Source organism: Athene cunicularia, assembly GCF_003259725.1.
Source record: "Athene cunicularia isolate RWA chromosome 5 unlocalized genomic scaffold, athCun1 chr5_part1, whole genome shotgun sequence".
Classification (NCBI taxonomy): Eukaryota; Metazoa; Chordata; class Aves; order Strigiformes; family Strigidae; genus Athene; species Athene cunicularia.
Genome location: NW_020799101.1, coordinates 37,705,793 through 37,723,185, shown reverse-complemented (window position 1 = coordinate 37,723,185; position 17,393 = coordinate 37,705,793). Strand labels below are relative to the sequence as shown.

Sequence of the window (17,393 nt, the reverse complement as noted above, 5' to 3'; positions counted from 1 at the left end):
CCTTCCGAGGTGGTAGCTCCCAGTGTGGCTGCAGGTGAGAGATGAGATTGCACAGCAGCAATCTGTGTTTTGGCCTCCAGATGATTTATGACAGCTCAGGATGCAGCTGTAGTTACGGTTGCTTTCATAGCTCTGGAGAGGAGCGAGATGCTCACAGTGGCTAGGGAAGCTGTGGAGTCTGGGAAAAGGCAGCCCCCACCAGCTGCAGCAGGGTGGCCTGACGGGCCATTGCAATGACCCTCCATCAGTGCTGATCTTTGCACAGACAGTCACCCGAGCAGCCAGCCAGCTGAGAGAAGGGCCCTTCCCCTCAAGGGAGGAATCCCAGCCCCACACCCCCATCCTTGGGATGGATGCTGCTCTTCTCTACCACAAAATCCCAGAGAAAAATTAACCCCTCCCCATTATGTGGCACTGGGTCTGTGAGCCCTCGCCTACTTCCCCGTGTCACTGCACAGACCCTGCAAACTTCTGCCATGCTCCTTTTCTCCTTGCATGGGGAGGTCTGGCAATGCACAGGCTCTGGAGCAAGAGCAGGCTGTGGGTGCAGTTTGGCTGGAGCCCTCCATCTCACACCACCCAGCCGCGGTGGTGCCAGGGGCTCCCAAAGCTCTCACTGTGGACCTGCTGAGCACTCACTGGCTCTCAGCAAAGATGGGGAGGAGGTCAGGCACCTTCTCCTCTTTTTGGATTGAGTCAGACTGGGTGAGGGGTGTAAGGCCCTGCCCGTGTCCATGCAGGGCACTCGCAGCTCTGGTTTGTGGAAGTTCTGCCCCTCACCTCTTGTTTCAGAGCCAGGTAAAAGATCCCTGTTGTCTCCCTATGGCTCATAGCAAAGTAGGAAACCAGAAATTTACCGGAGTGTTCACCAAATTCAGACCCCTTTTTTTTAAAAGCCACCTGAGGCTTGAGTGTGTGGTAATGGTCCAGTCTGCAGCAGAGCTGAGCTGGTTTAGGAGTCTGGAGGGTTTGCTATCTTGGTTTCCTGACCCCAAGGGGACTTTCTGCAAAGCCAGCATTTTACTGTGTAGCTCTCTATGGATCCTCACTGTGTTTTCTTTCTTTTTTTTTTTTTTTTAATGTTAAAAAAAGACTAGTCTAAGGAAATCTCACTGCTGTGGGACTACTTAGTAGGCTGTGTAGAGATCTCTGTATTTAACATAATGTGCACACAGTGAATCATTATTCCTTCAGTCCACAGCTTTGAGTATTCATTGCACAGATGAGGGGCTTGCCTGAAATCAGGCTTTCCATACACACAGCACATGGCCAGGGAGATCATCTGTTAGGCACACGTCCTCATTAAATGAGCATTTCTCCTCTGCTCTGGTATGTGCACACACCAGTCATGGGGATGAATGAGCCACATCATTTAAAAAAAAAAAAAAAAAGGAAAGAAAAAGGGAAGGAAGGAAGGAAGGAAGGAAAAAGAGAAGGGAGGAAGGAAGGAAAGAAAGAAAAAGAGTAGGAAGGAAGGATGCAAGGAAGGAAGGAAGGATGCTTATGAAAGCGAACGCAAATGGTGTGCATGCATAATATTCACTGCATAAAGCCTTAGAATAGCTTTGTTGTGTTACCTAAGCTGGCCCCTGGGAAACAGGGTCTGATTTCCCAAATTTTTGCAGACAAGCGATACTGAGTAATTTGGAGCTACTAGAATGGAGAAACCATAAGTAACATCTGGTTCAAAAGCCAAATTCAGTCAACCACTACAATAAAAATGCAACAAAATCATCATGAAGAAGTCTTAGCAGAGCACCAATGTTTACACCAGAGATGTATCATTTAAAATCCTACATCCTTCAGGCTGGATTAGTGGAAATTGAAAGGGTCTAGAAAAGGGAAAGGAGGCTTGCTGGCATTAGCGCAGGATAGGGGTAGAGCAAACACTGGCAAAAATAAAGCTGATTTAGCTTAGAAAGAAGAATTAGAGGTGGTTTTTCTTGTGCATTCCTTCACTGATGCAGAGGTTGTCTAAACTCTTCCCCTTAATCCCATATGCCATCATTTGAAAGACGGGGTTTGGGACCAAGACCAAAACAAGAGCCAGCACAGGGAATGGGATTTCTGCAGTCAGAGTGCAGGAGCAGTTATGAGGGTCAAACTGGAGGATGACTGGATAATTTTGTGTTCATTAATGATATCAGTAGGAATGCAAGCTGCAGTGATGACAATCAACTCTCCTAGTCAGTGTTGTTAATTTTCAGGGGACTGCTGACAGTTGGCAGCATTTTGATTGCAAGTCCTGCTTTTCTCCTCCCTTCCATCCCCAGCCAAGACTGGTTGTGCACAAAATGCACCAGGAACATTGAGAATGGAGAGGGAGTGTGGGAAAGTCGTAGCTGCAGGGCTACATGTGGGTACAGAGCTGTGGGAAGTAGGACATCATTCACTGGCAGGAGGGGGGCAGCTGGTCTGGAGGCTCTCAGGGACAGTTGTTTTGGGGTAAGGGAAATGCTTTTTATGTGGATTTGACTTTTTGGTTAAAAAATGCAGTTCCAGCTTGGGGTTGGGACAGACTGGAAGTCCAGGAGACCAGAGATGGCAAGCGCATGCCCATTTAGAGCAGTTGCATTTATATGAGCATGTAATTATATATGCTTATCAGTGTACGTGCAGACAATGCTGCATTTAAGAGGGTGTGAGATCAGCCTGGAATAAAAGCACTGATGCCTTCCATCACGAACAAGGGGCGAGACTGCATGATGCCTTGCAGTTACCAGGAAAGTGAGGGGAGCACAGGAGTCATTTTCAACCCGCAACAGTCAGTGCAGCCCTGGCTGGAAGGAGTCAGTGCATCAGAAGAGCCTTCCACTCTTCCCTTGTTCTGTTTGCATGCAAAAGCTGAGGGACAGTGACCTCTGCCTGAGGCATGTATTTGCTGTGAAAGAAACTATGGCAGAGTGAGCAATTCTTTGCCTACAAGATCCTCCAAGAACTCATAAGAAAATTTGCTGAAGGAGAGACGTAGGATGTGCTGCCTGGCTGCTCCAGCAGCCAGCACCTCTCAGAGCAGGCTGATGAAGCTGTCCCTTCGGCAGCTGATGAACCCACATCACCTGGGGTTCCCTCTGACGTGAATCGTGTTGGAGCTGCAGGTTGCAGAGTTTTCCCACGGCCTGTGCAGCCAGCGGGTGTTTGCCCAGCTGGTGGGTGTTGCCAGCAGGGAGGCAGCAGCCTGGTGCCTGCGGGGTGCATGTGCTTGTGTGTCTGCTTTTGCGTGTTGTGTGTGTGTGTGTGCGGTGGGCAGCAGGGTGAGGGAAGCCTGCTGCCAGTCCTCACTGCCTGCACTCTGAGCCATGAGCTTCTGTGCCGGCGGCTCCTGAGCCCCTGGCCAGTTTGCTGGGGGATCAGAGCTGGTTTGGTCTAACTTTGCTTTGCACAGTGTGGCCTGCCATCCTACTTGTGGGTTGAACAGAAAATTGGCCACTGTCACTTGCTGGAGTGGGGCTTTAGCCTTTCTCAAGGGCTACATTGAGCTTGTTCAGTGGGTGAGAAAACTTTGACTCTCTAATGTACCCATTCAGTTCCTTCCTTCCTCCACTTTTGCTTCTCTGTTCCCTTCTCCTCTTTATGACCCTTATTATTTTTCCATCCACAGCAAAACAGTTCACATCAAGGTAATTGATGATGAGGAGTATGAAAAAAACAAGAATTTCTTCATTGAGCTGATGAGCCCCCGAATGGTGGATATGAGTTTACAGAAAGGTGTAGTACTGGCCCTGCAGACTAACGTTAACATTCTTCTTTCCTCTTTTCTTCCATCTCCTTCCTCCTCTTCTCCTTCTCTTCCTCTGCTGTCTCTGTCTCCAACCGCTCTGCCCTAAACCCTGCTGTGCGCACACACTGTGTCACATGGTACCCGTGGGGTGGCATGGGGACTGATGCTGGGGCTGGGGAGAGGCAAAGTGGTGAGGGGGGCAGAGAGAGAATGATGGAGAGCCTCCTGCTTGCCTATATTTCTGCAGAGGCTTGACAAAGACCTTCTGCCATCCCCACTGGAAGGTCTGAGCAAATTCTGTAGTGTCAGCGGGAAGATGCTGGCTAGAAACTCATCCAGCATCTCAGGAGGTCATTGCCCAGCCCTGGTGCTACAGGGTGTCCCAGTCAGACCTGTGTTAGAAAAAGTCAGGAATTGAGGCCTGGCAGAGAGAAGCAGCTCCTGTAACTTCTGAGAAGGACCCAGCAAAGGCTGTGCAGCCCCTGGTCCGGTTGTTTCAGGGTGGCTCTGGGAGCAGGAGATGAGGGCAGAGAGGAGCTGACCCCCTGCTTTGGTTTCCTTGAGGGCTCCTAGTGGCTGTGAGCACTTCTGGAGGGAGCCCGGTGAGCTGGCAGCAGGGAGAAGGGCCAGCCCTGCCCCAGCACCCAGGGTATTTCCATTTGAGCCTGGAAGGCATATTAGTCCACTGTGCCCCCTCGAGGTCGCAGCAGAGCTGTCTGCTCCTGGGGAAAGCTGTGTCCTCGCTTGAGGGACAGGGCACGGGAAAGAGGCAGACGCTGTCGAAGCGAAAAAGCAGTAAGATATGCCATTTTGAAAATGGAAATTAGAACTATCAGCCTCCTTTGCAGCTGACAGAGCTGTAGCCCGCTGGCAGAGATCCACCTCACCCCACTGGGGAACCTGTCTATGAGTGCCCATCTCTCTCTCTTCTCCTCAGGCTCCCAGTCCAAGATCCCTGCAGATTTATTATTAATTGTGAGGGCAGCAGAAGCAATTGATCTTCCAGCTAAAAACGCAGTGGATACCCCAGGGTGGTCCCTGGTGATTTCCAGGCAGCCAATACCTTTTCCATTACCATGTGACACTGAAAAAAATGCGCTGCAGAAGTCGCCTTCCACTAACCATCAGCAAGGTCCTCTTCCTCCTTGTCCTCCCTCCTCACTCCCCTTGCCAGCCCCCTCTCCCCCTAACACCCTCCCGCTCCCCAAGGAGCAGCTGCGATGGATGCCCATGTCCAACAGGCAGGCTGAGGAAGGGGAAGGGGCTGTGTGCCAGGAGCCTGCGCCGCCACCGCTGCTGCTGCTGCTGCCGCCTCGCCTCCGGCCAGCCAACCCACTGTACATGGTTGTCTCTCTTGTTGTCCCTACAGGAAGACCGTAAGGGTTAAGATAGTAGATGAGGAGGAATACGAAAGGCAGGAGAATTTCTTCATTGCCCTTGGTGAACCGAAATGGATGGAACGAGGAATATCAGGTGTGAGATCCTTTATGAAAAATATGAAAAAAAAAAAATCAGAATCAAGTCTCCAAACCCCAAATCTAGAAAATATAACCCTCTTTCTCCTCCTTCCCTTCTCTCCTTTTCTCCTCCTCCTGTAGATGGATCAACTTTTATTCTCTGCCCTCCTGTATTCTCACTCACCCTGTTTCGGTGTCATCTCCGCCTTTTAAAGCCCAGCTTACTTCTGATCCTCCTTTTGTGCAATGCTTGAGCCTCGGAGGCTGTATTATTTTGATTGGGTTTCCTTGTCTTGATCTGTTTTTTGTTCTAAGCACACCTTTGCTGTTCTCCCCTCTTCTGCTCCTTTGCCAGGACCTTGGGGAATGTGAAAAGCAAGAGAAGGGCGTAGTGCATGGCTGCTCCTTTGGCTCCTCCTGTACGCCCCCCTGTCCTTCCCTCTGTTGTTGCCTGCCAGTGGCATTGCCTTCGTGTTCTTGGGTCCCTATGAGGTGCTGTGAAAAGCCCAGCAGAGAAGAGGGAAGGTGTGAGGTGTCTTGTTTTTTTTTAAGAAAAATGGTTCTCCCATGTCTTTCATCTGAAAACCTCCTTAATGTGTCACAAACTGATAATCAGAGTCTGTCGTGCAGAGGGTGTGGAGCTCTGCTGAGGTCCTGCTTCATCAGCGCTGAGATCTAGGATCTCCCAGCAGAGCAGGATTGTAGTGGGAATAAACCCTGACTTACAGTTGAGCCTTGCCTACATGTATCTTTGTCCTCAGACATGTTTGACCTCTTTTTCACTGAGTGAGTCTTGCCATATGCTTCACCAGCTTTAGGGTGGTCCTGGGAGGGCCAAGCCTTAAACAGAAGCATGTTACAAAAGGGAATTCAAATACACCTTCTGGGTGTCTGATACAGACTAGAGACAGGCATGTGTGCCCATGGCCTTATTCCTGCTCCTGTGTGCTGGTGCAGGTGATGGGAACACCTGGCAGTTGCCCCTGCATCGCACAGCTCTCCAGTGGTGAAATGTCTTCTGTCTCTTATCTCGCCAGCACAGCAGCTGCCCTCTGGCCAGTCCGAGCTCCCATGCACAGCTCTGCAGGATGTTCAGGATATGCACAGCTTGCATTAGCATGACAATGTCATATAGCATCCGTGGATTTGTAAAACGTAAACCCAAAGAGGATTCATAGTTTAATGCCGTTAGACTGCCTCCTGCAGCGCGCAGGCAATGAGGGACATTGGGGTTTCAGGCCCCTGGGCTTCACCAAAGTCCATGAGCGGAAACAGTAACCAACCTGTGTATCCCATGGGGGTATGTCCCAGCAGTTGGTTGCCCTCCAGAGTAAAGATATGATCATGGCTTCTAGGTAGCAGTTGTTTGGCCTGAGCTTGTAGCCACTACTTATTTTCCTACTTTTTTTTCCCATCAGATGAAAAAACTATATAGTGTGCTGCAGGTTCTGTGTAGGTACTTGCTCACTATACCCTGATTTATTCTTGGGAGTTTAAGGTGCTTAAGACCTTTGAATCTGTGTCAACAGAATCTGTTCAGCCGTAGATCAAGGTCTTCAGCCCTAGGATCACCCTGGGGTCTCCTCTCTGCAAGTGCCCCTTCCCATCCACAGGGCTCCCACCTCCATCTCAGCAGGTACAGGAGGAAAATCACCTACCTCTGGTTCTCTCTTGCTCGTGCACTTGGCAGCTTGGAGCATCACACTGAAGTTTCTGCTCAGTTGTCTGCTCTCTGTGAATCCTACCATCCTTTTCTAAACCAGTGAGCTTCAGGATACAGAAGCAGGTTCGGACTCTTTTTTTTGTGAAATCCTGCATTTCTTTTTTCCATATAGGCCATGTTGCCTTTGGCTGAATAAAAACACGTATTTGAAAAAAATCCAAATAGCCCCTAAGATGGTTCAGCTGTAAAATGTCCTCATTATTGTTAGGATTACAATGCCAGTTTGCTGTATTGTGTGTGTCTCATTTACACCAGCATCAGTTGGAGTCAATAGGATTGTCTGATTTGCAACAGGAAGAGAGGAGATCAGAGCTGGACTAAGTGATCAGCAGCACAGAGCCTGCACGCCTGGGACAGACGCTCTTTACCTGGAGGAAGTAAAGGACCATGCCGAGGAGGAGACACAGAGCCCTGATTGGCCTCGTTAGAGAAAAGTCAGGGTGGTTTTAAAATCCAAGAGGCGGAAGATTAAAACGCATTTGTAAATGTTACTGGCACAAGGTGGCACAGTCGCTACACTAAATCCAGGGCATCTGGAAAGATCCCCAGCTCCCTAGTGCTGCACGTTGTGGCATCTCCAACGAGTGTACCTTGTGCCTGGGATGAAGAATAAGGAGCTGCGTGTGAGGCTTGCCCATGCAGAGCATCGGGAGCAGTCGGCAGCCAATGCTGCTGCCAGCAGCTTCACGGGGCACACGCGTGAGCAGCCGTCCCCGGCAGAGAGGAGGCAGCGACCTGCTGTGCAGCGCTGGGCAGTCGGGAAGGGATGCTCACACCAACGCCCCGCACATGCATTCCTGCTGCCATCGCGCCACCGCAGGGGCAGAATTTGGGTGGCTTATTATTATTGCAAAACACATGCATGACAGATACAGCTCTGCAGGCTGCAAGGTCAACACAGCACCTCGGTGTAAACGGGCCTCTGCAGTGCTTCCCCGGGGGAAAAATTCCAAACCACAGCCATCCAGCTGGGACTTCACTTGGTTTTGCTGTGGTGATGGATGGGCCCCCACGTGACACATGGCAAGGGCAAAGCACAGCTTCTGCCTCTCATGGGAGGTTCAGGCTCTGTTGCTTTTGATGAAGAGCCTCTCTGGGTTTCGGCTACTCATGCATTTGTTTCCAGCACCACAAAGATGTGGTTTTCTTGATGGTGTGTTCTTGTTTTGTTGTTACTCGCCAATTAGCTGGATCACACTGAGCCTGTGCATTAGGGAGCTGTAGACAGCTCTTCATCGTGTCTTCAAAACATCTTTTCTGGCCCTGTTGGGAGCAGGGCAGTGTTGGGCACCTCAGCTGACTGGCAGTCATGTTTGGAAGTAATCTGTGATCTGGGTTGCACAGAGACAGCCAGTCTATCGTAGCTGTGCCTGCAGTACCACAGCTTTGTACCCAGGGTCTGCACTAGCCCCAGGACTTGCCCATGCTAGCTTACCTTAATGATACAAGCTAGGTAGCAGTGATGAAATCAGTGATGAAATGTGGTGGCCTGAAGGGAAGGCAGAGCTGATGGCAGGGACAAGTAGAAATGTTCTTCCCAAACCAGCCTGGGGCAGAGTTTGGACACTTTATTTTGGGATGCAGAACTGGATCCCAGGCCCTGTGCTGTTCAGATGCAGCGTGCTGTCTCTGAGGGTATCCTCACTGCTGCTGGCTGTGCTGGTGGTGCATTCTGATCGACATGCAGTGGAGGAGGATAGCAGACAGGAGCAGGTCTCATTTGCACTACTGTACGGTTGATTTGCACTACTGGCTGTGCCGCCCATACACGTGCCAGTACAAAGCAGTCACCTCCAACCAAGGGAACATCTCCTTGGCCTTGATGAGAGCTGTGGGGCAGAGGGTTGTATCTCCAGGATGGTTTCTGTGAGGGCCAGAGCTCAGCAGGAAATTCATCCTAGTGCTCTTACTGGAGGAAAAAACATCTCTACTCAGAAAGGTACCTGCGGTGGTCCAAACATGAATTCCTGTCTTCAGGTTGCTTAGAGCTTGCATAGTGCATAACAGTCACTGATACAGCCTTTTGACTGAAACATTTTGCATCATTTGCAGATGCTGTTCCTCACTGTTCACTCCCAATTATACCAGTGCCATGCTGCTTTGAGCCTTGGGGCACTCAGTTGTTAACCCTTGCCATAAGGAGAGCCTGACCACTTGTTATATAAATGCTACATCTACACTACCAAACTTGGTCTTGAAGCTCATTTATTCTTTTTCACCAATTGCTTTCTGCAGCTGGAGTTTTTCAAAGCCTTTCTGATCATCCAAACAAATCACATCAAGTAGTTTTACTTCAGCAGCTCTTTTTGTTGATGTGCTACAGTAATTCAAAAAGATGAGAATAGATCTGAGATGGGTATCTTGCCAGCCCAGTCTGTGATGAAGACCAGTACTGACTCAGTAGTGGCGTATCAGATGCAAAGAGCACTGGTAAAAATGGCGCCTGCTGCAAGCTTGTTATATCGAAGTGAGTTACTAAAAAGAAATCAAAGAGACTCACATTCTTTGCTTGGCAAAGATGGTAAATGTTGCTTTTCTCTATCTTCCTGGCCGTCTCCCAGGTTTCCTGATTTTTTTTTTTTGTCTTCTCCATTTCTAAGAAAGTAATCTCTGAATCCTTATTGTCTCACCTTTCTTCTGCATGTGCAGTCACGTAAACTAAATTCCTGTCTACTGAGTTGTGCAGGGCTTTGAAACCTCACAGCACCTTGAGCCACCGTTCTGGCCACCATCCTTTTTTCAGCACCTTTTTAAAGTGTTCCTGCAGTGAAACCAGTCTTTTCCTTTATGACAAGATGCTGTCTGTTGGTTTGACTCTTGCTCACACGGCAGCTCTGGTATCGCATCAGCTCACAGCTCAGAATGAGGATTTTGCTGCTGTCAGCCCAGCAGGATTTTGGAGAAATACTTTTCTTCACACATCAGCTTTCACACTTTTTCTGCAGTCCTGGACTACAGAAGAAAAATTTGTTTTCCTTTCCCTGGATGAAGTTGGTCTTCTGCTTAAATTTTGGTTAAGCTTAGTGTTGATGGAGCCCGAATAGCAAGTGAAGCTACTCTGGAAGATTTAACTTGATTGCAGATAATCATGAAAATAGCATTTGGAAAACTGTGTTTCATGAGGGTAATTGGGAGTCTGCTCATGAGAATTCAGCTCATGGCACAGCAGTGGAATATTCAACCTCAGGGCTGGTGTGTGAAGGCTTAGTCTTGAGGGTTATGCTTTGTAAAAGGGACCGACATCATTCATGCAGAATTTTGTTTCAGAAAGCATGTCTCCCGCAAGATATTACTTCATTGGAAATGGGAGCCCAGATGGCTGGTGAGCACTATTAAATAGGTTGCTGACATGACCCGTCTTGGGAAGATTTTGTCTGAAGACTTCCCAGTCCTCCCAGCCCAGAGTCAACTGGTATGGACAAATCTCCTTTTAATCAAGTGTCAGCGCCCCTGATGGGAAACCTTCATGCCCCAGAGAGTGGATGTGGCTGGGAGTCACAGAGTAAGGATTAAACTGTGAAGGAAGGATTCTTAGCTTGGATTGATCCAGCAATTTATCTGTATCAAATTATTGATGAAATTATGTGACTTGATACAAAGATCTATGCCTGCATAAGATAAGCTGCATCGATACACAAGCACACGTGCTGCACTTTCCTGAAGCGTGGGCAGATGCTAAGGAACTCATTTCATCAGCTGCTGATGGGAATAGCAAAGAAATGTTAGATTGCTGTTACCTCCTTCCCTGAAGGTGTAATAATTTGCTTGCAGCTCTGTGATTAAGCTGAATGCTGCTGGTTCTCCTGATGGAGAGGAGTCACTTTGGAGTCTGCAAGAGCTTTGCTGTTGACTTCAATAATAACAGCATTCAGGTTAATGCTGCAAAATCTCTGCCTTGTTTAGCCTATAAAAACCACGTTTATAGCTCTTCACAGTCCATTAGGAACAAGATTTGCTCACCTGAGTGAGCAAACCTGGAGGCAAAGCTGGTGGACAGTTATGTCTGAAAGACAGGGGATCCTTACCTCTTTGGGGAACTGAGCCCATGGTTTGTGTGGTCACTGAGCTCCTCTGGGTGTGCGCAGGGTGCAGGCAATACGTTCTCCTTGCCTTTGGCTGCCTGTGACTGCCCTGCTGTGACCAAGGGTCTCCTCAAAAGCCAGCCTCTTTTCCCTCATTTCAGTTCATTCTGTAAATCCCAGGCCTTTAACAAGGATCCTTTTATCTATGTAGTGGCTTCCTGGAGTCTTTAGGGATATTGATTAGAAAAGATTTATGTTAATGAAGAATGAGTCCAGAATAAAGCAAGCAGCATGGTCAAATCTTTCTGCGAGGTAAACAGCAGAAAAAGGCATTTCACTGTTTAGAAAAAGGCTGGGACACATTTAGCACATTGGGTTGCTGTAAACTACAGGATTGCCCAATTTCTGGCCTGCTCCCATCTCAGGCTTGGTTCCTCGTGGCTTAACCTTCTTTGTCTTCAGTAGAGTATTAGCAGGAGGGAATCAGAACTCAGTTTCTGATCTGTAGCCCACACCAACATGCATGTCATGACAAGATTGGACCCTAAAGGTCACTGAAAACATGCAGATGAAATAGTTTATTAGTAAATAGCTTTTTTTAGCAGCTAAATTCAGGTCTAAACTGTCCGGTTTTGGAGCTGGCAGGGGAAGCAGACACAATTTTGTCTTTGTCTAGTAAACACCAGGTTTGCAGAGCAGAGAAATCCCAGTAAAGGAGGAACTGGGATCCAGAGCTTTGGGTCTCCTGAGAGAGTCAGCATCACCTACCTTGTGTGCGGGCATGCGTGTTTGTCTGCATTCACGCCATGCAAGGGTTTGGCCAGGGATACTGGGACTGCTGGTTTGGATTTGACTGTGGAGCTAATTTTAGCAGCTCACTGTAAGAATAGACATGTCATGCTTCTGAGACTACCTGAGATGCCGACAGCAATGAGGTGGCCTGGCTTGGCCCCACGAGGAGCATGACATGCAGAGCAGGAATGCACTGAGGGGTAGAGGTGCCCCATGGAGGGATGCAGACCTGGCTGAGGCAGCTGAGGGAGGCTTGTGGGATGGGAACAGCATGGAGACCATCAGTGGGGCTGGTACAGGTACAGCATCCCCAGATGGACTGTCAGGAAACATTACAGGTCAGGGCTAAGGGCACATTAGCAGATGCACATGCAGGAAGGAAGCTTTAGTCCGTGAAATCATTTTCTTGCTTGCATGCACAGCATTCACTCAGAAACATAAAGATAAAATAATCCCTTGGCTTTCTGCGTGCTGTATTCTTGATGTTTCATTCATAGCTTTATAGACTTCTTCAAATATTCATGTATCATATCATAAGTGAAAGGGAGAAAAATAGTTCTTTTGCAGGCTCAAAAGCAAATGGGGAAAAAATAAACTCAAATCCCAGAGCACTAGAATAACAGTTTTAAAAAACATGAGGAACCAATTTTTATTTTTAATAACCACAGTAGCTTAGGGGCCCAGTAATTTTTCATTATATTAAATTTGAACACTGAATCGACCCATTGTACTAATGCTTGTAATTGCAAAAGGCAAATTAAATTTCCCCACATTGTCTGGAGAACCAGAAGACCATGGAAGGCGGCCACAAGGTAGCATGGAGCTGCAGCAGGATGGAGCTACAAGGAGATTCAAGATTCATGCTACAAGGGGCAGTGACAAACCTGTTGGAAACTTCCAGGCAGAGCAGGTGGTGCAGGCAGAGCAAACAGCCCATTGCTTCTCGTGGCTCCGTGGCACTGTATGTGCTGCAGAGCATATTCACGAATGGTTGCCCGAAGGTTTTTGACTCTCAAAAGGAATTGACCCTGAAACATCAGGGATGCTCAGCAAGGAGCCTTTTCATTGCCCCTTCCCCTTTCACTGTGCCTCTACCTACCTGGACAGACAAAGGAGATCTCCTGGAGTGCCCACGGTATTTTCACCTGGAGAGGTGGATGGGTGGGTGAAGATCTTGACTGGTCTGATGCCTCTTTGCAGGCTGTTGGGAAAGCTGTGCCGATAGATGTTGCCTGATGGAGCAGGGAAGTGACTGGGAGCCGGGACTCAGGATTACTTTTCCCAGCTCTGCCACTGATGTGCTGTGTGACCTTTGACAAATCGCTTAGGAAATCACTTTCAAACAGTGCAGATACAATTAGGTGCATCTGTATAAAAGTGCCTACTTTTCAGGGGCCTGAAACGGCAAGTCCGGGTAAATTAGTACTTTTGGACTCCAGCCCACTTCTGAGTTTGCAGAATGTTCCCTTCAGCCTCTCTTTCCTTGCTTCACCATCTGTCAAATGGGGCTGTTAATACTGACTCAGTCTTTGTACAGAGTTTTAAGCTTCTGAGACTAAAAGTGCATGATAATAAGTGTTAGTAATTACAATACCATCATCACATGCAACCAAGTCTTCGGGGACTGGTTTGCTGCTTGAAGGTCAGGTAGAAGTCAAAGCTAAGGCACAGAGCTGGTGTTTGTCCCTTCTCAAAGAAGGTTTAGTATTTTTTGCTATATAGACTCTCCTCTAGTTTGTTTGAAACTTGGATGCAGGCTGCGGCTTTCTAAGGGTAATGCCTAAGAGCAATCCAGCCAGATGTTTCTTGGTGACAGCTCTGGGGAGTGAAGAAACCAAGTCAGGGGAAGTCCAGGAGGTCACTGCCCAAGGCAGCAAGAGGGCTGGCCTGTGCCTGTATGGAAAGTCAGGGTGAGGTTGTCCCTTGCAAGGACCTTCACCGCCGCCTTCTCCCTTCCTCCCACCTCTAATCTCACAGGACCACGCGGTCACATCTCCCAGGAGGCCGTTGCATCCCGCTGTAATGACATTGCACAGCATGTGCCCATGCAGCACTGTTGGGCAGACCTGCAACTGGGAGAAAAGAGAGCCAGGAGGACTCAAAGTGGTGATGCTTTATGTGTGCCTGTGCACCTCTCGGCACCCTGACCCTCTGGGAGTGGTACCTGTGGGGCGTGGGATAGGCCAGGGTGTCCTGGGGGATGACACGTGGCTGCATTACCCCCTGCTCTGTTTCACGCTGGAGGCCAGCAGCCGTTTGATCAACACCTCCCTTTCATGATGCTCTTCTCACTGAGCTGCCCGTTGCCCCTGGTCACCCTCTCAGCCACTCACGAGTTTACTGGGGCTCCCTGGCTGTGCCAACCCCCACCACACACTCCTTGCTGAAGCAGGGGCACCTCCTGTGCCTTCACGTCAGTTTGGGTCACGTCAGGCCCCGATGGCAAGTGTTAAGTGTCCCCCCTGACTTTTCCCTTCCCCTCCTCGCTACTCCTTGCCTGCATCCCATCCCTCTGCCTTCACTCGCGGGGGGAGGTGGGGGTGGGGTGTGACTTTGGGGAGCCAGCACCCCAGTGCTCGCCGTTGCTCACCAGCCTCCTCGCCATCTTGCTGCTGGTGTCTGCTCCCCAGCCTGTGCCCAGCATGCGGCCCCGGCGAGCTCGCACGCCGCCTTGCACCATGTCCATTGCTCACTGACAGCTGTCATCTGCAAAAAGCTTTTTCCCCTTGGATATTAACTTTTTCCCTCTTTTCTTCTCTCTCCCTGTCTTTCTCATGTTCTTCTCTCCCCACAGCCCTGCTGCTCACCCAAGGTAAGTGCTTTTTCTCCTTTCCTCTGCCTGCTCTGGCTCTGTTTTCGTCCCCTTTGGTCAGGCAGCCCCCATGTTTGTGTTTTACTGTGTTGTAGAGAACCGAAGCTCATGGTGTTTGTGTCCAGAAGGAACTAGTTAAGAGCAATGCATTAAGAACATGACAGTGATTGATTGAAATCTAAGAGCATTTCCTATATTCCAGATATTTCTTTGCGGTTTTGTGAAATGACCCAGCCAGGGTTGCACAGCAGATCATGCAGCTCAGACTGATTGGGTTTGTGACTTAACCCTCTCTTTGGGCAGCTGTGGGGTGTGGATTGTGCTGATGCAATGGGTCACATGGGGCTTTTCTGCAGGGGGTTGGCACTCCTGGGGTGCGAGACAGTGTTGCCTGGGGTGGGTGAGGGTGCAGGGCTGTGCTGGTGTCCCCTTCCCATGCAGGATCAGGCCATGCATCACCCCTCAGTGCCTGCACCTGGGTGCTCTCCACCTCCCGTCCTGGGGGTGTGCCCAGCGCCAGGGCAGTGCTACCAGGGTACAATAAGCGCCAGCACCATTTCCCTCCTCACTCTCAGCTCTGACTCTGCTCTCTTCATCTTCTCTCCCTGTGGCAGGATTTTATGTGTATTAATACTGAGCCCTCCCTTCCTTGCCCAAAATCCCCATTAGGCCAGTCTCTCTTGATCCCACTGCGGTGCGATGTACGCCTCCTGTATTTTTCTTATTCCTTCAATTCCAGATATGATTACTGTTGAATTTGCACTAAAGAAACATTTGTCAAAAGATAAGGATGGGCATGCAGGGTGCAAAGAGGAGCTCAAGTCTGACAGGTTTGCAAGTAGAGCTGAAAACCAAAGCGTTCATCATGCCTGAGCTGTGCTGCAAATCAAAGGAGTAGCATCTGCCATGCAAGCTTCAATCTCTACTCCTTTCAGAGGATGCCAAATACGCTGCACAGGGATGGCCTGAGCCCATCGGATATTGGGCTAATTAGGAAATTGCTAGTGGCAGGCAGAAGTCTCCAGCTCCCCAAATATCAGCTTAGGGTGTTTATGGAAAACTCCTCAGAGCAGTTTGGACGTGTTCCTTTGTTACTTCTTCAGGTCCAGGAGGACTGGAAATAAGTTGAGCGCAGCCTCCTTCCCAGTAATTTCATTGCTTTAATTCAGTAGCTGCCTAATTTGATCAGAACCCCAGGAACCAAACAATTTCTATTAAAATAACATAACTTTCTCCCTCTGTTGTGATCCAGTGTGATTGTTTTTGGCAGCTGTTATTGGAGAACTTGTTCACCAGCTATGGAAAGTTGCTTTCCACTTAATAAAGAAGACCCTCCTCTGTTGGAGAGGAGGGGTCCCTGGGGTGCCCTCTTTGCTGGACTGCCCTCTGTGCCCGTGGTTTGAGCTCGCAGTGCTCAGCCCCTGCATGCACTTCAAGCCAGTGGCCGGCCAGCAAGCAGAGCCCCGCTCACTGCAGAGACACATGCGGGAGTGTCACTCAGCGGCCATCACGGCTAATCAGCGGGAAGAGAAGTGACGTACTCGTTTAGTCCGTGTCATGTTAGATTTAGATTACACGGACACACAGGAATCTGTGTGAAAAAACTGCGTTATTGAATGTTTCTGTGGAATCTGTTGATCCTGCTCCTTGTCCCCTCCTTCCCAGAGCAGGTCGCACAGCCAGTCAGAGAGGGACCTGGGGGTGCTGATTGACAGCCCGATGAACAGGAGCCAGCAGTGTGCCCAGGTGGCCAAGGCGGCCAATGGCATCCTGGCTTGTGTCAGCAATAGCGTGGCCAGCAGGGACAGGGAAGGGGTCTGACCCCTGTACTCGGCACTGGTGAGGCCGCCCCTCGATTCCTGTGTTCAGTTTTGGGCCCCTCACTACAAAAAGGCCATTGAATGACTCGAGCGTGTCCAGAGAAGGGCAACGGAGCTGGGGCAGGGTCTGGAGCACAGGTCGTACGGGGAGCGGCTGAGGGAACTGGGGAGGTTTAGTCTGGAGAAGAGGAGGCTGAGGGGAGACCTCATCGCCCTCTACAGCTCCCTGAGAGGAGGGTGCAGAGAGCTGGGGGTGAGCCTCTTTAACCAAGTAACAAGCGATAGGACAAGAGGGAATGGCCTCAAATTGCACCAGGGAAGGTTTAGACTGGATATCAGGAAGCATTTCTTTCCAGAAGGGGTTTTTGGGCATTGGAATGGGCTGCCCAGGGAGGTGGTGGAGTCCCCATCCCTGGAGGTGTTTAAGAGTCGGGTTGACACAGCGCTGAGGGATATGGTGGAGTTGGGAACCGTCAGTGCTAGGTTAAGGGTTGGACTGGATGATCTTCAAGGTCTTTTCAAATCTAGGCGATTCTGTGTTTCTGTGATTGATGGGCAGCACCCCTTTCCCCGGGGCTGCATCTCTGGGACCTCTGGGCACCCTGTCTCCCCTCTGCAGCAGCAGGGTGGGTGTTCGCCCTCCTGCATCTTTGGCAGCCCCCAAAGGGCCAGCAGCGACATCGCCCCCACTCACTGTGGTGGCCCCATCTCTTTGCAGAAGCCAGTTGGATGAGCCCCAGTGAAAATGCCTCCCTTGTCCCAGCAGCTCTTACCTGAGAATAAATGGAAGATCCTGGCTTTGCCCCCACTCTGCCTTGCAGATCCCTCCCTGGGCAAACAGAGCTATGAATTTTACACAAAGCAAAGTCACTGGGCAGGGGAGAACCTCTGACACAGGTTCAGCTCAGCACTTGTTTCCTCCAGTTGGGCACTCTGAGCCAGCCTTGCAAGGCTGTGCAAAGCTTTTGAAAGCCTGGTTTGGCCAAGTGTTCAGTGCCAGCTGTTGGGGCTGCAGAGGACCACAGTAGTATGGGGTGGCTGTGGAG

At 49.7% G+C, this 17,393-nt stretch overlaps 1 protein-coding gene across 6 annotated transcripts in view; it reads left to right on the top strand.

Moving 5' to 3' along the window:
* The window catches only part of SLC8A3 (solute carrier family 8 member A3), a 113,811-nt gene that overhangs the window by 84,524 nt on the left and 11,894 nt on the right, over positions 1-17,393 (top strand). For 3 of the 6 annotated variants that reach the window (XM_026849574.1, XM_026849576.1, XM_026849579.1), the window contains 2 exons: positions 3,602-3,708; positions 14,510-14,527. In XM_026849574.1, coding sequence (XP_026705375.1) covers positions 3,602-3,708; positions 14,510-14,527 — 125 coding nt within the window. Of the gene's footprint in view, positions 1-2,402; positions 2,446-3,601; positions 3,709-5,090; positions 5,195-14,509; positions 14,528-17,393 lie in introns of those variants that run through there. The other 3 variants (XM_026849580.1, XM_026849577.1, XM_026849578.1) reach the window with 3 other exon arrangements.